The sequence below is a fragment of the Oncorhynchus clarkii genome, chromosome 3 (assembly GCF_045791955.1).
Source record: "Oncorhynchus clarkii lewisi isolate Uvic-CL-2024 chromosome 3, UVic_Ocla_1.0, whole genome shotgun sequence".
In the NCBI taxonomy this organism is placed as follows: Eukaryota; Metazoa; Chordata; class Actinopteri; order Salmoniformes; family Salmonidae; genus Oncorhynchus; species Oncorhynchus clarkii.
Genome location: NC_092149.1, coordinates 11,808,518 through 11,830,403, shown reverse-complemented (window position 1 = coordinate 11,830,403; position 21,886 = coordinate 11,808,518). Strand labels below are relative to the sequence as shown.

The window sequence follows — 21,886 nt, the reverse complement described above, 5'->3', positions numbered from 1 at the left end:
ACTGTACTGTATCTAGGTGAGATAATGATGGAGAGAACACTGTACTGTATCTAGGTGAGATAATGATGGAGAGAACACTGTACTGTATCTAGGTGAGATGATGATGGAGAGAACACTGTACTGTATCTAGGTGAGATGATGATGGAGAGAACACTGTACTGTATCTAGGTGAGATGATGATGGAGAGAACACTGTACTGTATCTAGGTGAGATGATGATGGAGAGAACACTGTACTGTATCTAGGTGAGATGATGATGGAGAGAACACTGTACTGTATCTAGGTGAGATGATTGTGTGTCTGAAAACCTGTATTAGCTGTAAAGTGTGTGATAAAGGTGTGTGTGTGTGTTGCCGGTACAGGTGAGGTGGTCTGTGAGCCTCCCAACAACAAGCTGGACAGGTTCTGTGGTCTTCTGTGCTGGAGAGATTGTAAATACCCCCTGAGCAACCACAACATGTTACTACGAGGCTGTGTTCTCCGCAACACAGAGACCTGCTACGGACTGGTCATCTTTGCAGGTTGGTCCTTCTGTGTGTGTGTGTGTGTGTGTGTGTGTGTGTGTGTGTGTGTGTGTGTGTGTGTGTGTGTGTGTGTGTGTGTGTGTGTGTGTGTGTGTGTGTGTGTGTGTGTGTGTGTGTGTGTGTTTGTGAGTGTGTGAATGAGTGTGTGAGTGTGAGTGTGTGTGTGTGTGTGTGTGTGGGTGTGTGTGTGTGTGTGTGTGTGTGTGTGTGTGTGTGTGTGTGTGTGTGTGTGTGTGTTTGTGAGTGTGTGAATGTGTGAATGAGTGAGTGTGTGTGAGTGTGTGTGTGAGTGTGTGTGTGAGCGCGTGTGAGTGTGTGTGTTCGCGCGTGTGAGTGTGTGTGAGTGTGTGTGTGTGTGTGTGTGTGTGTGTGTGTGTGTGTGTGTGTGTGTGTGTGTGTGTGTGTGTGTGTGTGTGTGTGTTTGTGTGTGTGTTTTTGTCTAACCAATTCCTCTTTGTATATCTCTCTAACCAGGCCCAGACACCAAGCTGATGCAGAATAGTGGTCGCACCAAGTTCAAACGCACAAGCATCGACCGCCTCATGAACACACTGGTGCTCTGGGTAGGAGACCCCACACCTCCCCTTCTGTTTGGCCATACTTGTTTCACATCTACTTCTAATATAAAACTAGACTATAAATGGCCTTCTGGTTTCTCCAGAAACTCTACTTTTCTAGTTTAGCTTGACATTTTGAAATTAAAATAAGGTACATATATTTAGCCTAATCTTTACCCTCTCTCCCTCCCTCTCCCCCTCTCTCTCCCTCTCTCTCCCTCCCTCTCCCCCCTCTCTCCCTCCCTCTCCCCCTCTCTCTCCCTGTATCTCCCTCCCTCTCCCCCTCTCTCTCCCCTCTCTTCCCCCCTTTCTCCCCTTCTCTCCCCCTCTCTCTCCCTCCCTCTCCCTCCCTCTCCCCCTCTCTCTCCCCTCTCTCCCTCTCTCTCCCCTCTCCCCCTCCCTCTCCCCCCTCTCTCTCCCCTCTCTCCTTCCCTCTCCCCCTCTCTCTCCCCTCTCTCCCTCCCTCTCCCCCTCTCTCTCCCCTCTCTTCCCCCCTTTCTCCCCTTCTCTCTCCCTCTCCCTCCCTCCCTCTCCCCCCTCTCTCTCCCCTCTCTTCCCCCCTTTCTCCCCTTCTCTCCCCCTCTCTCTCCCCTCTCTCCCTCCTCTCTCTTCCCGTCCCAGATCTTTGGCTTCATGGTGTGTATGGGTGTGATCCTGGCTGTGGGGAACGCTGTGTGGGAGAGAGAGGTGGGTTCTCTGTTCCAGAGTTACCTGGCCTGGGACCTGCCTGTAGACAACTTCCTGTTCTCTGCTTTCCTCTCCTTCTGGTCCTACGTCATCATTCTCAACACCGTGGTGCCCATCTCACTCTACGTCAGGTCAGGAATACTTTATGTCAGGTTATAAGCCCTCTATGTCAGGTAATAACATCTCTGTGTCAGGTAATAAAACCTCTATGACCCTTTTAGTCAAGGGAGATGAGTGACAGTGATGGTCAAGATGCTTCATCAGTACTTTACTTTCTGTGGATTCTGGAACAAGTTAGTATTTCAATCCACGACTGATGTTAGTGTGTGGTACTGACCCACCCGTACTGATAACTGACTTACTAAGAGCTGTTGTTTGTTGGTTTCTTTATGTGTTAGTGTGTTTGTGTGTTAGTCTGTTGTGTGTTTTTGTATGTGTTGTGTGGACTGCAATCTATCTGCAATACCAAACAAGTTAAAGAGGGCTTCCTGTTGAATTATCATGATTTTTTCTCCCTCCCTCCCTCCCTCCCTCCCTCCCTCCCTCCCTCCCTCCCTCCCTCCCTTTGTCTCTCTCCAGTGTGGAGGTGATTAGGCTGGGTCATAGTTACTTTATAAACTGGGACAGGAAGATGTTCTGTCCACAGTGTAACACAGCAGCTGAAGCCAGGACCACCACTCTCAACGAGGAACTGGGACAGGTGAGGAACATCCTGCACCCTACTGTTGTTCATCTACACTAGATCCTTGTATCTCTGTGTTGGAGAATGTTAGCCTAAAGCCTGTGGTGTGTCTGGATGCAGGTCCAGTATGTCTGTGGTATCTTGATAACCCCCCCATTGAAACAGGTGGAGTACATCTTCAGTGACAAGACAGGAACTCTCACTCAGAACATCATGAGCTTCAGCAAGTGCTCTATCAATGGACATGCCTATGGTGGGTATACTACACTATATACTACATGATATACTACACTATATACTACAGTCTATCAGATTTAAGGTGGGTATACTACACTATATACTACCATATACTACACTCTATACTACACTATATATTACAATATATACTACTATATACTACACTATATACTACAGTCTATCCGATTTAAGGTGGGTATACTACACTATATACTACACTATATACTACTATATACTACACTCTATATTACACTAAATATGACACTATATACTACACTATATACTACTTTATACCTCACTATAAACTACACTATATACTACTGTCGATCAGATTTAAGGTGGGTATACTACACTATATACTACTATATACTACACTATATACTACAGTCTATCAGATTTAAGGTGAGTATACTACATATATACCACAGTCTATCAGATTTAAGGTGAGTATACTACATAAATACTACAGTCTATCAGATTTAAGGTGGGTATACTACATATATACTACAGTCTATCAGATTTAAGGTGAGTATACTACATATATACCACAGTCTATCAGATTTAAGGTGGGTATACTACACTATATACTACTATATACCTCACTATAAACTACACTATATACTACCGTCGATCAGATTTAAGGTGGGTATACTACATATATACTACAGTCTATCAGATTTTTAAAAAACTGATACAAATACACCTTATGGAACAGCAAGGACTGTGAAGAGTCACACACACAGGTACAAACACATACAACATACACACTATACACACAACATACACACTATACACACAACTTAGACACTATACACACACGTACACAGTATACACACATACACTCTATACACACACGTACACCTGGATTGTGTGTAGTAGTAGAGTAGTGGCCTGAGGGCACACGCTTAATGTGGTGTGAAATCTGTTGTTAAATGTGTTTTAATGTTTAAAAATGGTATTATAATGTATATTACTGCCTTAATATTTGCTGGACCCCAGGAAGAGTAGCTGCTGTCTTGGCAGGCACTAATGGGGATCCATAATAAACCCCAGGAAGAGTAGCTGCTGTTTTGGCAGGCACTAATGGGGATCCATAATTAACCCCAGGAAGTGTAGCTGCTGCCTTTAGCAGGCACTAATGGGGTTCCATAATAAACCCCAGGAAGAGTAGCTGCTGCCTTTAGCAGGCACTAATGAGGATCCATAATAAACCCCAGGAAGAGTAGCTGCTGTCTTGGCAGGAACTAATGGGGATCCATAATAAACCCCAGGAAGAGTAGCTGCTGTCTTGGCAGGAACTAATGGGGATCCATAATAAACCCCAGGAAGAGTAGCTGCTGTCTTGGCAGGAACTAATGGGGATCCATAATAAACCCCTGGAAGAGTAGCTGCTGTCTTGGCAGGAACTAATGGGGATCCATAATAAACCCCAGGAAGAGTAGTTGCTGCCTAATGGGGATCCATAATAAACCCCAGGAAGAGTAGTTGCTGCCTAATGGGGATCCATAATAAACCCCAGGAAGAGTAGTTGCTGTCTTGGCAGGAACTAATGGGGATCCATAATAAACCCCAGGAAGAGTAGTTGCTGTCTTGACAGGAACTAATGGGGATTCTTAATAAACCCCAGGAAGAGTAGCTGCTGCCTTGACAGGAACTAATGGGGATCCATAATAAACCCCAGGAAGAGTAGCTGCTGTCTTGGCAGGAACTAATGGGGATTCTTAATAAACCCCAGGAAGAGTAGCTGCTGCCTTGACAGGAACTAATGGGGATTCTTAATAAACCCCAGGAAGAGTAGCTGCTGCCTTGACAGGAAGTTATGGGGATTCTTAATAAACCCCAGGAAGAGTAGCTGCTGTCTTGACAGGAACTAATGGGGATTCTTAATAAACCCCAGGAAGAGTAGCTGCTATCTTGGCAGGCACTAATGGGGATCCGTAATAAACCCCAGGAAGATTAGTTGCTGCCTTGACAGGAACTAATGGGGATCCATAATAAACCCCAGGAAGATTAGTTGCTGCCTTGACAGGAACTAATGGGGATTTTTAATAAACCCCAGGGAGAGTAGTTGCTGCCTTGACAGGAACTAATGGGGATTCTTAATAAATAGAAATAGAAAAATACACACACAAATCAGATCAAATCAGCACTGTCCTGTTCCCCCAGTCAATGTTGCAGACGTCCTTGTGGTGCTGGGTAACTCTGAGTCTAAGTGTGAGTGTGTTCTATTGTCAGGTGAGGTGATCGACCCGTTGGGAGCACAGCCAAAGGTGAGCAGGCTAACGTAAGACTAACAGTATGACTAACAGCACAGCATACTGTTCAGCTTGCTCTGTGGCAATGACATCACTCTGGCACTGTGCACTTTGCTATTTGACCATAGGAGAATACAAAGCATAGTTCTAACGGTGAATACTACAACTGTCCTCCTTCCTCTCTTCCCCCCTTCTCTGTCTCCCCTTCTCTCTCTCCTCTTCTCTCTTTCCAGAGGCTAGACTTCTCCTCCTTCAACCCCCTGGCGGACCCTGACTTCTGTTACTATGACAACGGTCTGCTGAAGTCGGTGAAGCTGGGAGACCTTCACAGCCACGAGTTCTTCCGGCTGCTTTCCCTCTGTCACACCGTCATGAGTGAGGAGAAGAAGGAGGGTGAGAGATAGCGGGAGGGAGGGATGGAACGAGGGTGAGAGAGAGGGATGGAGGGAGGAATAGAAGGAGAGGGAGGGTGAGAGAGAGGGATAGAAGGAGAGGGAGGGTGAGAGGGAGGAATAGAAGGAGAGGGAGGGTGAGAGATAGCGGGAGGGAGGGATGGAAGGAGGGTGAGAGAGAGGGATAGAGGGAGGAATAGAAGGAGAGGGAGGGTGAGAGAGAGGGATAGAAGGAGAGGGAGGGTGAGAGGGAGGAATAGAAGGAGAGGGAGGGTGAGAGCGATAGAGGGATGAATAGAAGGAGAGGGAGGGTGAGAGAGAGGGATAGAGGGAGGAATAGAAGGAGAGGGGGGGTGAGAGCGATAGAGGGAGGAATAGAAGGAGAGGGAGGGTGAGAGCGATAGAGGGAGGAATAGAAGAAGAGGGAGGGTGAGAGCGATAGAGGGAGGAATAGAAGGAGAGGGAGGGTGAGAGAGAGGGATAGAGGGAGGAATAGAAGGAGAGGGGGGTGAGAGTGATAGAGGGAGGAATAGAAGGAGAGGTAGGGTGAGAGGGAGGAATAGAAGGAGAGGGGGGGTGAGAGCGATAGAGGCAGGAATAGAAGGAAAGGGAGGGTGAGAGCGATAGAGAGAGGAATAGAAGGAGAGGGAGGGTGAGAGAGGGATAGAGGGAGGATTAGAAGGAGAGGGAGGGTGAGAGCGATAGAGGGAGGAATAGAAGGAGAGTGAGGGTGAGAGAGAGGGATAGAAGTAGGGTAAGAGAGAGCGAGATGAGGAATGAGGGAATGGGGGTTAGATAGAGATAGAGGGAGGATGAGAGAGAGAGGGAATGTGGGTTATAGAGGGATAAAGGGAGGGATGGAAGGAGAAGGAGGGTGAGAGAGGGGTAGAGGGAAAGAGAGGGAGGGGTAGAGGGAAAGAGAGGGAGGGAGAGAGGGAAAGAGAGGGGTAGAGGGAAAGAGGGAGGGTGAGAGAGGGGTAGAGGTAAAGAGAGGGAGAGAGAGAGAGGGGTAGAGGGAGAGAGAGGGGTAGAGGGAAGGAGAAGGAGGGTGAGAGAGGGGTAGAGGGAGGGATGGAAGGAGAAGGAGGGTGAGAGGGATAGAGGGAAAGAGAGGGAGGGAGAGATGGGAGATGAGGAGAAATAAGTTGAACTTGTAATTATAGTCCATGTTTTTAAAGCTGCAAGTTCACATAGAGGTTCACATAGAAATGTGAGTTATGAATCTGCTCATTGAAAGGAGAAAGTCTATGTGTGCTATATCTATGCTTCCCGTTCTTATGTTTTGTTTTGGCGTCTTACTTTGTGTTTTGTAACCAGCTTCAAACAGCTGAACATACTATACTGAACCAAAATATTTGACTGAGTTACAGTTCATATAAGAAAATCAGTCAATTGAAATAAATTCATTAAGCCCTAATTTATGGACTTCACATGATTGGGCAGGGGTGTAGCCTTGGGTGGGCCTGAGAGGACATAGGCCCACCCACTTGGGAGACTGGCCCACCCACAGGGGAGCAAGGCCCAGAAAATTTTCCCCACAAAAGGGCTTTATTACAGACAGAAAATCAGCTGTTTGGGTATCTGGTCTCAGACGATCTGACAGGTGAAGAAGCCAGATGTGGAGGTCCTGGACTGGCATGGTTACACGTGGTCTGCAGTTGTGTGGCTGGTTGGACGTACTTCCAAATTATGAAACAACGTTGGAGGCTGCTTATGGTAGAGAAATGAACATACAATTCTCTGGCAACAGCTCTGGTGACATTCCTGCAGTCAGCATGCCAATTGCACGCTCCCTCAAAACCTGAGACGTGTTGTGTGACAAAACTGCACATTTTAGAGTGGCCTTTTATTGTCCCCAGCACAAGGTGCACCTGTCTAATGATCACCCTGTTTATTCAGCTTCTTGATATGTGACAGGTGGATGGATTATCTTGGTAAAGGACAGATTCTCACTAACAGGGATGTAAACACATTGATGCACAACATTAGAGAGAAATAAGCTCTCTATGAGTATGGAACATGTATGGGATATTTTATTTCAGTTCATCAAACATGGGACTTTACATGTTGCGTTTATATTTCTGTTCAGTGTATATTTTTGGTTGTTTAAAATGTATTTCATAGTGGTTTAGATGGTACAATGATTCTCTACACTCTACACTGCTTGTTTTGTCACATAAACTGAAATTCGGCGAACCATGAAATGGCGGAGGGGTTTTTGCATAGTGCATCTTAAAAGCATGTTGTATTTTGTGTTCACCTACATGTATAGAAGGTGTTTAATAGATACTGTATTCTCTCTCTCTCCCTCTCTCTCCCCCATCGCTCTCGCTTGCTCTCTCTCTCTCTTTCCTCATCACTCTCTCTCTCTCTTTCCCCCATTGCTCTCTCTCTCTCTCCCCCATTGCTCTCTCTCTCTCTCCCCCATCGCTCTCGCTTGCTCTCTCTCTCTCTTTCCTCATCACTCTCTCTCTCTTTCCCCCATCACTCTCTCTCTCTCTCTCCCTCCCCCATTGCTCTCTCTCTCTCTTTCCCCATCTCTCTCTCTCTCTCTCTCCCCCATCGCTCTCTCTCTCCCTCCCCCATTGCTCTCTCTCTGACTCCCCCACTCTACCCCCTCTAGGAGAGTTGATGTATAAGGCCCAGTCTCCAGATGAGGGTGCGTTGGTGACAGCAGCCAGGAACTTTGGTTTTGTGTTCCGGTCTAGAACCCCTGGTACTGTCACTGTGACAGAGCTGGGCCGACCCGTCACATACACACTGCTGGCCATCCTCGACTTCAACAACATCCGCAAGAGGATGTCCGTTATAGGTATACGCATGCATGCATACGCACTCACACAAGCACGCACACACCTTGACATACAGTAGACACACACACGCTCACCAAACACACCTTGACGTAGTGCACTTCAGCAACTTACGCACGAGAAAAATAAAAATAAACAGGGGAAAATATCTTTGTTTAAAACATACTGTACAACAATATAAATATATGACATTAAAATGCCTATTTACTCTGTTTCATCTGACTGTGCAATCCACTGTCTCATCAGCCCAGCCAGGCAATTTATAAAAGCATCTAGACTTTATCTCACATTTCTTTTAGACTAACATTTAGTTAGTGTGGTTGTGTGTAACCTAGATCATATTAAAGTATGTATCTGTCTGCAGTGCGTAACCCAGATCATATTAAATTATGTCTCTGTCTGCAGTGTGTAACCCAGATCATATTAAAGTATGTCTCTGTCTGCAGTGCGTAACCCAGATCATATTAAAGTATGTCTCTGTCTGCAGTGCGTAACCCAGATCATATTAAAGTATGTCTCTGTCTGCAGTGCGTAACCCAGATCATATTAAAGTATGACTCTGTCTGCAGTGTGTAACCCAGATCATATTAAAGTATGTCTCTGTCTGCAGTGCGTAACCCAGATCATATTAAAGTATGTATCTGTCTGCAGTGCGTAACCCAGATCATATTAAAGTATGTCTCTGTCTGTAGTGCGTAACCCAGATCATATTAAAGTATGTATCTGTCTGCAGTGCGTAACCCAGATCATATTAAATTATGTCTCTGTCTGCAGTGCGTAACCCAGATCATATTAAAGTATGTCTCTGTCTGCAGTGCGTAACCCAGATCATATTAAAGTATGTCTCTGTCTGCAGTGTGTAACCCAGATCATATTAAAGTATGTCTCTGTCTGCAGTGCGTAACCCAGATCATATTAAAGTATGTCTCTGTCTGCAGTGCGTAACCCAGATCATATTAAAGTATGTCTCTGTCTGCAGTGCGTAACCCAGATCATATTAAAGTATGTCTCTGTCTGCAGTGCGTAACCCCGATCATATTAAAGTATGTCTCTGTCTGCAGTGCGTAACCCAGATCATATTAAAGTATGTCTCTGTCTGCAGTGCGTAACCCAGATCATATTAAAGTATGTCTCTGTCTGCAGTGCGTAACCCAGATCGTATTAAAGTATGTCTCTGTCTGCAGTGCGTAACCCAGATCATATTAAAGTATGTATCTGTCTGCAGTGCGTAACCCAGATCATATTAAAGTATGTCTCTGTCTGCAGTGCGTAACCCAGATCATATTAAAGTATGTCTCTGTCTGCAGTGCGTAACCCAGATCATATTAAAGTATGTCTCTGTCTGCAGTGCGTAACCCAGATCATATTAAAGTATGTCTCTGTCTGCAGTGCGTAACCCAGATCATATTAAAATATGTCTCTGTCTGCAGTGCGTAACCCCGATCATATTAAAGTATGTCTCTGTCTGCAGTGCGTAACCCAGATCATATTAAAGTATGTCTCTGTCTGCAGTGCGTAACCCAGATCATATTAAAGTATGTCTCTGTCTGCAGTGCGTAACCCAGATCATATTAAAGTATGTCTCTGTCTGCAGTGCGTAACCCAGATCATATTAAAGTATGTCTCTGTCTGCAGTGTGTAACCCAGATCATATTAAAGTATGTCTCTGTCTGCAGTGCGTAACCCAGATCATATTAAAGTATGTCTCTGTCTGCAGTGCGTAACCCAGATCATATTAAAGTATGTCTCTGTCTGCAGTGCGTAACCCCGAGGGGAGGATCCGTCTATACTGTAAAGGAGCTGATACTCTGTTGTTTGAGAGGCTCCACTCCTCCAACAATCACCTGATGAACATCACAACAGATCACCTTAATGTGAGTTACAAACAAAATTATCAGAGTTCCTATTCAGCCTATCACAGCTCTCTTTTATACAAGTAACAGCACTGCCCTCTGGTGGTTAAATGTTTTCCTGCACACTACTATAGCCATCAGGAGATGATTGATTGTTTATCAATTCTTCAATTCACTTGTGTGTCTAGGAGTATGCTGGGGACGGTCTGCGGACCCTGGCCCTGGCCTACAGAGACCTGTCAGAGGAGCAGTGGGAGGAGTGGTCAGAGAGACACCGCCAAGCAGACAGAGCTACAGACTGTAGAGAGGACAGACTGGCTGACATATATGAATACATAGAACAGGACATGATGGTATCACGCTGTGTGTGTGTTTGTTTCTGTGTGTGCGTGTGCGTGTGTGTGTGTGAACACGTGTCCTCTCTGTAACATCATTGGCACCAAAATAAAGTTCAATCAACTTGTGTAACTGGCAATAAAGTTATATTCTACTCTGTGCTATTCTACTCTTCTCTATTCTACTCTTCTCTATTCTACTCTTCTCTATTCTACACTTCTCTATTATTTTCTACTCTGCTCTATTCTACTCTGCTCTATTCTATGCTCTATTCTACTCTGCTCTATTCTACTCTGCTCTACTCTTCTCTATTCTACTCTTCTCTATTCTGCTCTATTCTACTCTGCTCTATTCTACTCTTCTCTATTCTGCTCTATTCTACTCTGCTCTATTCTACTCTGCTCTATTCTTCTATGCTCTGCTCTACTCTGCTCTATGCTCTATTCTACTATGCTCTATTCTGCTCTATGCTCTATTCTACTCTGCTCTATGCTCTATTCTACTCTTCTCTATTCTGCTCTATTCTACTGTTCTCTATTCTACTCTGCTCTATGCTCTACTCTGCTCTATGCTCTACTCTGCTCTATTCTACTCTGCTTTATTCTACTCTTCTCTATTCTACTCTGCTCTATTTTACTCTGCTCTATGCTCTATTCTACTCTGCTCTACTGCGCTCTATGCTCTATTCTACTATGCTTTATTCTACTCTTCTCTATTCTACTCTGCTCTATTTTACTCTGCTCTATGCTCTATTCTACTCTGCTCTACTGTGCTCTATGCTCTATTCTACTGTGCTCTATTCTACTCTTCTCTATTCTACTCTGCTCTATGCTCTTTTATACTCTGCTCTATTCTACTCTGCTTTATTCTACTCTTCTCTATTCTATTCTTCTCTATTCTACTCTGCTCTATTTTACTCTGATCTATGCTCTATTCTACTCTGCTCTACTGTGCTCTATGCTCTATTCTACTCTGCTCTATTCTACTCTGCTCTATGCTCTACTCTACTCTGCTCTATGCTCTATTCTACTCTGCTCTATGCTCTATTCTACTCTGCTCTATTCTACTCTGCTCTATGCTCTATTCTACTCTGCTATATTCTACTCTGCTCTATGCTCTATTCTACTCTGCTCTATTCTACTCTGCTCTATGCTCTATTCTACTCTGCTCTATTCTACTCTGCTCTATGCTCTATTCTACTCTGCTCTATTCTACTCTGCTCTATTCTACTCTGCTCTATGCTCTATTCTACTCTGCTCTATTCTACTCTGCTCTATGCTCTATTCTACTCTGCTCTATTCTACTCTGCTCTATGCTCTATTCTACTCTGCTCTATTCTACTCTGCTTTATTCTACTCTTCTCTATTCTATTATTCTCTATTCTACTCTAGCTCCTGGGAGCCACAGCCATAGAGGATAAGCTACAGGAGGGAGTTCCTGAGACCATCGCTATTCTCTCTCTTGCTAACATCAAGATCTGGGTCCTCACGGGAGACAAACAGGGTGAGACACACAAACACACACAGACAGACACACACACACAGACACACACAAACACACACACAAACTAGAGCTGGCTATTTATTACTAGGATAAACTAAACCTTTCCTTTCCCTCACTTTTTTGTCTCTCTCTTTCTGTCTCTCTCTTTCTGTTTCTCTTTCTGTCTCTCTCTTTCTGTCTCTGTCTCTCTCTCTGCCTCTCTCTCTTTCTGTCTCTGTCTCTCTCTCTGCCGCTCTCTCTTTCTGTCTCTTTCTTTCTGTCTCTCTTTCTGTCTCTCTCTTTCTGTCTCTGTCTCTCTCTCTGCCTCTCTCTCTTTCGGTCTCTCTTTCTGTCTCTCTCTATCTGTCTCTGTCTCCCTCTCTGTCTCTCTCTTTCTGTCTCTCTTTCTGCCTCACTCTCTTTCTGTCTCTTTCTGTCTCTCTTTCTGCCTCTGTCTTTCTGTCTCTCTCTCTGCCTCTCTCTCTTTCTGTCTCTCTTTCTGTCTCTCACTCTCTCTGTCTCTCTTTCTGTCTCTCTCTTTGTCTCTCTTTCTGTCTCTCTTTATGTCTCTCTCTCTGCCTGTCTCTATTTCTGTCTCTCTTTCTGTCTCTCTATTTCTGTCTCTCTTTCTGACTCTTTGTCTCTCTTTCTGTCTCTATTTCTGTCTCTCTATTTCTGTCTCTTTGTCTCTCTTTCTGTCTCTCTTTCTCTTTCTCTTTCTGTCTCTCTTTCTGTTTCTCCCTGTCTCTCTTTATGTCTCTCTCTCTGCCTGTCTCTCTTTCTGTCTCTCTCTCTGTCTCTCTTTATTTCTCTCTCTCTGTCTCTCTCGCTCTCTTTCTGTCTTTCTTTCTGTCTCTCTTTCTGTCTCTCTTTCTGTCTCTCTCTTTCTGTCTCTCTCTTTCTGTCTCTCTCTCTTTCTGTCTCTTTCTGTCTCTCTCTCTGTCTCTCTTTCTGTCTTTCTTTCTGTCTCTCTTTCTGTCTCTCTTTCTGTCTCTTTCTGTCTCTCTTTCTGTCTCTCTCTTTCTGTCTCTCTTTCTGTCTCTTTCTGTCTCTCTTTCTGTCTCTCTCTTTCTGTCTTTCTTTCTGTCTTCCTTTCTGTCTCTCTCTCTTTTTGTCTTTATTTCTGTCTCTCTTTCTGTCTCTCTCGGTCTCTTTCTGTCTTTCTTTCTGTCTCTCTTTCTGTCTCTCTTTCTGTCTCTCTCTGTCTCTCTCTCTTTCTGTCTCTCTTTCTGTCTCTCTGTGTCTCTCTTCATATATCTCTCTCTGTCTCTATATCTCTCTCTCTCTCAGAGACAGAAAGAGAAAGACAGAAAGAGAGAGAGATATAAAGAGAGACACTCTCTTTATATCTCTCTCTTTCTGTCTTTCTCTTTCTGTCTCTGTCTCTCTTTCTGCCTCTCTCTCTTTCTGTCTCTCTTTCTGTCTCTCTCTCTGCCTCTCTCTCTTTCTGTCTCTCTCTCTGCCTCTCTGTATTTCTGTCTCTCTTTCTGTCTCTCGCTCTCTCTGTCTCTCTTTGTCTCTCTTTCTGTCTCTCTCTTTGTCTCTCTTTCTGTCTCTTTGTCTCTCTTTCTGTCTCTCTTTCTGTCTCTCTCGGTCTCTTTCTGTCTTTCTTTCTGTCTCTCTTTCTGTCTCTCTTTCTGTCTCTCTCTGTCTCTCTCTCTTTCTGTCTCTCTTTCTGTCTCTCTGTGTCTCTCTTCATATCTCTCTTTCTGTCTCTATATCTCTCTCTCTCTCAGAGACAGAAAGAGAAAGACAGAAAGAGAGAGAGATATAAAGAGAGACAGACTCTCTTTATATCTCTCTCTCTTTCTGTCTTTCTCTTTCTGTCTCTGTCTCTCTTTCTGCCTCTCTCTCTTTCTGTCTCTCTTTCTGTCTCTCTCTCTGCCTCTCTCTCTTTCTGTCTCTCTCTCTGCCTCTCTGTATTTCTGTCTCTCTTTCTGTCTCTCACTCTCTGTCTCTCTTTGTCTCTCTTTCTGTCTCTCTCTTTGTCTCTCTTGCTGTCTCTTTGTCTCTCTTTCTGTCTCTCTCTTTCTGTCTCTCTCTTTGTCTCTCTTTCTGTCTCTCTTTATATCTCTCTCTCTCTGTCTCTCTTTATATGTCTCTTTCTGTCTCTTTCTGTCTTTCTTTCTGTCTCTCTCTCTTTCTGTCTCTCTTTCTGTCTCTCTCTTTCTGTCTCTTTCTGTCTCTCTTTCTGTCTCTCTCTGTCTCTTTATATCTCTCTCTCTGTCTCTTTTTATATCTCTCTCTCTGTCTCTCTCGCTCTCTTTCTGTCTTTCTTTCTGTCTCTCTTTCTGTCTCTCTCTGTCTCTCTTTATATCTCTCTCTCTCTGTCTCTCTTTATATCTCTCTCTCTGTCTCTCTCTCTGTCTCTTTCTGTCTTTCTTTCTGTCTCTCTCTGTCTCTCTTTATATCTCTCTCTCTGTCTCTCTTTATATCTCTCTCTCTTTCTGCCTCTCTCTTTCTGTCTCTCTGTCTGCCTCTCTCTCTTTCTGTCTCTCTCTCTGCCTCTCTGTCTTTCTGTCTCTCTCTCTGCCTCTCTGTCTTTCTGTCTCTCTTTCTGTCTCTCGCTCTCTCTGTCTCTCTGTCTCTCTCTGTCTCTCTTTATATCTCTCTCTCTGTCTCTCTTTATATCTCTCTCTCTTTCTGTCTTTCTCTTTCTGTCTCTGTCTCTCTCTCTACCTCTCTCTCTTTCTGTCTCTCTCTCTGTCTCTCTCTCTGTCTCTCTCTTTCTGTCTCTCTTTCTGCCTCTCTGTCTTTCTGTCTCCCTCTCTGCCTCTCTCTCTTTCTGTCTCTCTCTCTGCCTCTCTGTCTTTCTGTCTCTCTCTCTGCCTCTCTGTCTTTCTGTCTCTCTTTCTGTCTCTCGCTCTCTCTGTCTCTCTGTCTCTCTTTATGTCTCTCTTTCTGTCTCTCTCTCTTTGTCTCTATTTCTGTCTCTTTGTCTCTCTTTCTGTCTCTCTTTATCTTTCTCTTTCTGTCTCTCTTTCTGTTTCTCCCTGTCTCTCTTTATGTCTCTCTCTCTGCCTGTCTCTCTTTCTGTCTCTCTCTCTGTCTCTCTTTATTTCTCTCTCTCTGTCTCTCTCGCTCTCTTTCTGTCTTTCTTTCTGTCTCTCTTTCTGTCTCTCTTTCTGTCTCTCTCTTTCTGTCTCTCTCTTTCTGTCTCTCTCTCTTTCTGTCTCTTTCTGTCTCTCTCTCTGTCTCTCTTTCTGTCTTTCTTTCTGTCTCTCTTTCTGTCTCTTTCTGTCTCTCTTTCTGTCTCTCTCTTTCTGTCTCTCTTTCTGTCTCTTTCTGTCTCTCTTTCTGTCTCTCTCTTTCTGTCTCTCTCTTTCTGTCTCTCTCTTTCTGTCTCTCTTTCTGTCTCTCTTTCTGTCTTTCTTTCTGTCTTCCTTTCTGTCTCTCTCTCTTTTTGTCTTTATTTCTGTCTCTCTCTCTTTCTGTCTCTCTTTCTGTCTCTCTCAGTCTCTTTCTGTCTTTCTTTCTGTCTCTCTTTCTGTCTCTCTCTGTCTCTCTCTCTTTCTGTCTCTCTTTCTGTCTCTCTGTGTCTCTCTTCATATCTCTCTTTCTGTCTCTATATCTCTCTCTCTCTCAGAGACAGAAAGAGAAAGACAGAAAGAGAGAGAGATATAAAGAGAGACAGACTCTCTTTATATCTCTCTCTCTTTCTGTCTTTCTCTTTCTGTCTCTGTCTCTCTTTCTGCCTCTCTCTCTTTCTGTCTCTCTTTCTGTCTCTCTCTCTGCCTCTCTGTCTTTCTGTCTCTCTCTCTGCCTCTCTGTCTTTCTGTCTCTCTTTCTGTCTCTCGCTCTCTCTGTCTCTCTGTCTCTCTTTATGTCTCTCTTTCTGTCTCTCTCTCTTTGTCTCTATTTCTGTCTCTTTGTCTCTCTTTCTGTCTCTCTTTATCTTTCTCTTTCTGTCTCTCTTTCTGTTTCTCCCTGTCTCTCTTTATGTCTCTCTCTCTGCCTGTCTCTCTTTCTGTCTCTCTCTCTGTCTCTCTTTATTTCTCTCTCTCTGTCTCTCTCGCTCTCTTTCTGTCTTTCTTTCTGTCTCTCTTTCTGTCTCTCTTTCTGTCTCTCTCTTTCTGTCTCTCTCTTTCTGTCTCTCTCTCTTTCTGTCTCTTTCTGTCTCTCTCTCTGTCTCTCTTTCTGTCTTTCTTTCTGTCTCTCTTTCTGTCTCTCTTTCTGTCTCTTTCTGTCTCTCTTTCTGTCTCTCTCTTTCTGTCTCTCTTTCTGTCTCTTTATGTCTCTCTTTCTGTCTCTCTCTTTCTGGCTCTCTCTTTCTGTCTCTCTCTTTCTGTCTCTCTTTCTGTCTCTCTTTCTGTCTTTCTTTCTGTCTTCCTTTCTGTCTCTCTCTCTTTTTGTCTTTATTTCTGTCTCTCTCTCTTTCTGTCTCTCTTTCTGTCTCTCTCAGTCTCTTTCTGTCTTTCTTTCTGTCTCTCTTTCTATCTCTTTCTGTCTCTCTCTGTCTCTCTCTCTTTCTGTCTCTCTTTCTGTCTCTCTCTGTCTCTCTTTATATCTATCTCTGTCTCTCTTATATCTCTCTCTGTGTCTTTCTTTATATCTCTCTCTCTGTCTCTCTTTATATATCTCTCTCTGTCTCTCTTATATCTCTCTCTCTGTCTTTCTTTATATATCTCTCTCTGTCTCTCTTTATATCTCTCTCTCTGTCTCTCTTATATCTCTCTCTCTGTCTTTCTTATATCTCTCTCTGTCTCTCTTTCTGTCTCTTTCTGTCTTTCTTTATATCTCTCTCTGTCTCTCTTTCTGTCTTTCTTTCTGTCTTTCTTTCTGTCTCTCTCTCTGTCTCTCTTTAAATCTCTCTCTCTCTGTCTCTCTTTATATCTCTCTCTCTTTCTGCCTCTCTCTTTCTGTCTCTCTGTCTGCCTCTCTCTCTTTCTGTCTCTCTCTCTGCCTCTCTGTCTTTCTGTCTCTCTTTCTGTCTCTCTCTCTGCCTCTCTGTCTTTCTGTCTCTCTCTCTGTCTCTCTTTAAATCTCTCTCTCTCTGTCTCTCTTTATATCTCTCTCTCTTTCTGCCTCTCTCTTTCTGTCTCTCTGTCTGCCTCTCTCTCTTTCTGTCTCTCTCTCTGCCTCTCTCTCTTTCTGTCTCTCACTCTCTCTGTCTCTCTTTATGTCTCTCTTTATGTCTCTCTTTCTGTCTCTCTCTTTGTCTCTCTTTCTGTCTCTCTCTTTGTCTCTCTTTCTGTCTCTTTGTCTCTCTTTATGTCTCTCTTTCTGTCTCTCTCGTTGTCTCTCTTTCTGTCTCTTTGTCTCTCTTTATGTCTCTCTCTCTGTCTCTCTTTATATCTCTCTCTCTGTCTCTTTATATCTCTCACTCTCTCTGTCTCTCTTTATGTCTCTCTTTCTGTCTCTCTTTGTCTCTCTTTCCGTCTCTCTTTATATCTCTCTCTGTCTCTCTTTAAAGAGACAGAAAGAGAGACAGAGAGAGAGATATAAAGAGAGACAGAGAGAGACAGAAAGAGAGACAGAAAGAGAGAGAGACAGACAGACAGAGAGAGACAGAAAGAGAGACAGAAAGAGAGACAGAAAGAAAGACAGAAAGAGACAGAAAGAGAGCGAGAGAGACAGAGAGAGAGATATAAAGAGAGACAGAAAGAGAGACAGAAAGAGAGACAAAGAGAGAGACAGAAAGAGAGACATAAAGAGAGACTCTCTGTCTCTCTTTATATCTCTCTCTCTTTCTGTCTCTCTCTTTCTGTCTCTCTTTCTGTCTCTCTTTCTGTCTCTCTTTTTCTGTCTCTCTTTCTGTCTCTATCTCTGCCTCTCTGTCTTTCTGTCTCTCTGTCTCTCTGTCTCTCTTTATGTTTCTCTTTCTGTCTCTCTCTCTTTGTCTCTATTTCTGTCTCTTTGTCTCTCTTTCTGTCTCTCTCTCTTTCTCTTTCTGTCTCTCTTTCTGTCTTTCTCTGTCTCTCTTTGTCTCTCTCTCTTCCTGTCTCTCTTTCTGTCTCTCTCTTTCTGTCTCTATTTCTGTCTCTCTTTCTGTCTCTCTTTCTTTCTCTCTCTCTTTATATCTCTCTCTCTGTCTTTCTTTATGTCTCTCTTTATATCTCTCTCTCTATCTCTCTCTCTGTCTCTCTTTATATATCTCTCTCTGTCTCACTTTATATCTCTCTCTCTCTGTCTCTCTTTATATCTCTCGCTCTCTCTGTCTCTCTTTATGTCTCTCTTTCTGTCTCTCTCTCTCTGTCTCTCTTTATATCTCTCTCTGTCTCTCTCGCTCTTTTTCTGTCTCTTTCTGTCTCTTTCTGTCTCTCTTTCTGTCTCTCTCTCTTTCTGTCTGTCTTTATATATCTCTCTCTGTCTCACTTTATATCTCTCTCTCTCTGTCTCTCTTTATATCTCTCTCTCTGTCTCTCTCGCTCTCTTTCTGTCTCTTTCTGTCTCTTTCTGTCTCTCTTTCTGTCTCTCTTTATATATATCTCTCTGTCTCACTTTATATCTCTCTCTCTGTCTCTCTTTATATCTCTCTCTCTGTCTCTCTCTATATCTCTCTCTGTCTCTCTCGCTCTCTTTCTGTCTCTTTCTGTCTCTTTCTGTCTCTCTTTCTGTCTCTCTCTTTATGTCTCTCTCTGTCTGTCTCTCTCTCTGTCTCTCTATTTATGTCTCAAATTCAAATAATTTCAAGGGGTTGATTGGCATGGAAACATGTATTTACGTTGCCAAAGCAAGTGAAATTGATAAACAAAAGTGAAATAAACAATAAAAAGTGAACAATAAATATTACACTCACAGAAGTTTGTCTCTGTCTCTCTCTCTCTCTCTCAATTAAATTCAATTCAATTCAAGGGCTTTATTGGCATGGGAAACATGTGTTAACATTGCCAAAGCAAGTGAGGTAGATAATATATAAAGTGAATATATAAAGTGAAATAAACAATAAAAATTAACAGTAAACATTACACATACAGAAGTTTCAAAACAATAAAGACATTACAAATGTCATATTATATATATATACAGTATTTTAACAATGTACAAATGGTAAAGGACACAAGATAAAATAAATAAGTATAAATATGGGTTGTATTTACAATGGTGTGTGTTCTTCACTGGTTGCCCTTTTCTCGTGGCAACAGGTCACAAATCTTGCTGCTGTGATGGCACACTGTGGAATTTCACCCAGTAGATATGGGAGTTTTTCAAAATTGGATTTGTTTTCGAATTCTTTGTGGATCTGTGTAATCTGAGGGAAATATGTCTCTCTAATATGGTCATACATTGGGCAGGAGGTTAGGAAGTGCAGCTCAGTTTCCACCTCATTTTGTGGGCAGTGAGCACATAGCCTGTCTTCTCTTGAGAGCCATGTCTGCCTACGGCGGCCTTTCTCAATAGCAAGGCTATTCTCACTGAGTCTGTACATAGTCAAAGCTTTCCTTAATTTTGGGTCAGTCACAGTGGTCAGGTATTCTGCCGCTGTGTACTCTCTGTGTAGGGCCAAATAGCATTCTAGTTTGCTCTGTTTTTTTGTTAATTCTTTCCAATGTGTCAAGTAATTATCTTTTTGTTTTCTCATGATTTGGTTGGGTCTAATTGTGCTGCTGTGCTGGGGATCTGTAGGGTGTGTTTGTGAACAGAGCCCCAGGACCAGCTTGCTTAGGGGACTCTTCTCCAGGTTCATCTCTCTGTAGGTGATGGCTTTGTTGTGGAAGGTTTGGGAATCGCTTCCTTTTAGGTGGTTATAGAATTTAACGGCTCTTTTCTGGATTTTGATAATTAGTGGGTATCTGCCTAATTCTGCTCTGCATGCATTATTTGGTGTTCTACGTTGTACATGGAGGATATTTTTGCAGAATTTTGCGTGCAGAGTCTCAATTTGGTGTTTGTCCCATTTTGTGAATTCTTGGTTGGTGAGCGGACCCCAGACCTCACAACCATAAAGGGCAATGGGCTCTATGACTGATTCAAGTATTTTTAGCCAAATCCTAATTGGTATGTTGAAATTTATGTTCCTTTTGATGGCATAGAATGCCCTTCTTGCCTTGTCTCTCAGATCGTTCACAGCTTTGTGGAAGTTACCTGTGGCGCTGATGTTTAGGCCAAGGTATGTATAGTTTTTTGTGTGCTCTAGGGCAACAGTGTCTAGATGGAATTTGTATTTGTGGTCCTGGTGACTGGACCTTTTTTGGAACACCATTATTTTGGTCTTACTGAGATTTACTGTCAGGGCCCAGGTCTGACAGAATCTGTGCATAAGATATAGGTGCTGCTGTAGGCCCTCCTTGGTTGGTGACAGAAGCACCAGATCATCAGCAAACAGCAGACATTTGACTTCGGATTCTAGTAGGGTGAGGCCGGGTGCTGCAGACTTTTCTAGTGCCCGCGCCAATTCGTTGATATATATGTTGAAGAGGGTGGGGCTTAAGCTACATCCCTGTCTAACCCCACGACCCTGTGTGAAGAAATGTGTGTTTTTTGCCAATTTTAACCGCACACTTGTTGTTTGTGTACATGGATTTTATAATGTTGTATGTTTTTCCATCAGTTTGTAAAGCAGACCCTCATGCCAAATTGAGTCGAAGGCTTTTTTGAAATCAACAAAGCATGAGAAGACTTTGCCTTTGTTTTGGTTTGTTTGGTTGTCAATTAGGGTGTGCAGGGTGAATACATGGTCTGTTGTACGGTAATTTGGTAAAAAGCCAATTTGACATTTGCTCAGTACATTGTTTTCATTGAGGAAATGTACGAGTCTGCTGTTAATGATAATGCAGAGGATCTTCCCAAGGTTACTGTTGACGCATATTCCACGGTAGTTATTGGGGTCAAATTTGTCTCCACTTTTGTGGATTGGGGTGATCAGTCCTTGGTTCCAAATATTGGGGAAGATGCCAGAGCTAAGGATGATGTTAAAGAGTTTTAGTATAGCCAATTGGAATTTCTCTTTCTGTCTCTCTCTCTGTCTCTCTCTTTCTGTCTCTCTCTCTCTCTATGTCTCTCAGAGACAGCAGTTAATATAGGTTACTCCTGTAAGATGCTGACTGGTGATATGACTGAGGTGTTCATCATCAGTGGAAACACAGTGCTGAGTGTTAGAGAGGAACTCAGGTACTCTAACTATCCTCTATTCCTCCCTCTATCCATCTATCTCTCTATTCCTCCCTCTATCCATCTATCTCTCTATTCCCTCCTCTATCCATCTATCTTTCTATTCCTCCCTATATCATCTATCAGGGTGACACACACACACACACACACACACACACACACACACACACACACACACACACACACAGACCCTCACACACAAACACATACACAAACTAGAGCTGGCTATTTAAAACTAGGATAAACTAAACCTTTCCTTTCCCTCACTTTTTTGTCTCTCTCTTTCCGTCTCTTTCTGTCTCTCTCTCTTTCTGTCTCTCTCACTGTTTCTTTCTGTCTCTCACTGTCTCTTTCTGTCTCTCTCTTTCTGTCTCTCTCTTTCTTTCTCTCTCTCTCTCTCTGTCTCTCGCCGTGTCTCTCTGTCTCTCTCTGTTCAGTGTATTAATCAACTATTCACCCTCATCTCTTTGTCCTGTCCTGTCATTTCTCCTCCCTCATTCTCTTTCTCTTCAGGAGAGCGAGGGAGAGGATGATAGAGTTTGCCCGTACGAGAGAGGGAGGAAAGGAGGAGGGGATGGAGGGATGGGGCGAGGCCTGTTCTCTGGGGAATGGGTTTGGGGGAGACGGGGGAGGAGATGGGAGAGAGTGGCCCTCCGTGGGGGACAAACAGCAGCAGTGTCCCCCTCCCCCTGGCCCTCCCGCCCCTCGACCCCCCTCCTCAACCACGCTAGACTCCATATCTGGAGAGTTCGCCCTCGTCATCAACGGACATAGCCTGGTGAGACGACACACACACTCACACCAATGATGTATATAAGCCCTGGATTGCTGTTGCTATGTAATGGCCAATGAGAGGCTTTGATGCCACTGGTCGGCCATATTGGCACTACCCAGAAGGAGCAGTCCTCCATTGGAATGAATGGATTTATTTACATGTATTTAAGTGTTTTTGTTGTAGTGGGGACAGTAAAATGTGTACTTTTAAAAAATTATACTTGTTTTTATATATGTCCTTTTTATG

General features: G+C 43.6%; 1 protein-coding gene across 1 annotated transcript in view; it reads left to right on the top strand.

Moving 5' to 3' along the window:
* The window catches only part of LOC139388025 (phospholipid-transporting ATPase ID-like), an 83,053-nt gene that overhangs the window by 47,951 nt on the left and 13,216 nt on the right, over nucleotides 1-21,886 (top strand). The window contains exons 9-21 of the mRNA XM_071134518.1: nucleotides 362-520; nucleotides 998-1,086; nucleotides 1,702-1,898; nucleotides 2,347-2,467; nucleotides 2,615-2,702; nucleotides 4,922-4,956; nucleotides 5,175-5,334; nucleotides 7,957-8,145; nucleotides 9,902-10,017; nucleotides 10,185-10,349; nucleotides 11,724-11,835; nucleotides 20,760-20,865; nucleotides 21,379-21,643. Of these exons, the coding sequence (XP_070990619.1) occupies nucleotides 362-520; nucleotides 998-1,086; nucleotides 1,702-1,898; nucleotides 2,347-2,467; nucleotides 2,615-2,702; nucleotides 4,922-4,956; nucleotides 5,175-5,334; nucleotides 7,957-8,145; nucleotides 9,902-10,017; nucleotides 10,185-10,349; nucleotides 11,724-11,835; nucleotides 20,760-20,865; nucleotides 21,379-21,643 (1,802 nt within the window). The remainder of the gene's footprint in view (nucleotides 1-361; nucleotides 521-997; nucleotides 1,087-1,701; nucleotides 1,899-2,346; nucleotides 2,468-2,614; nucleotides 2,703-4,921; nucleotides 4,957-5,174; nucleotides 5,335-7,956; nucleotides 8,146-9,901; nucleotides 10,018-10,184; nucleotides 10,350-11,723; nucleotides 11,836-20,759; nucleotides 20,866-21,378; nucleotides 21,644-21,886) is intronic.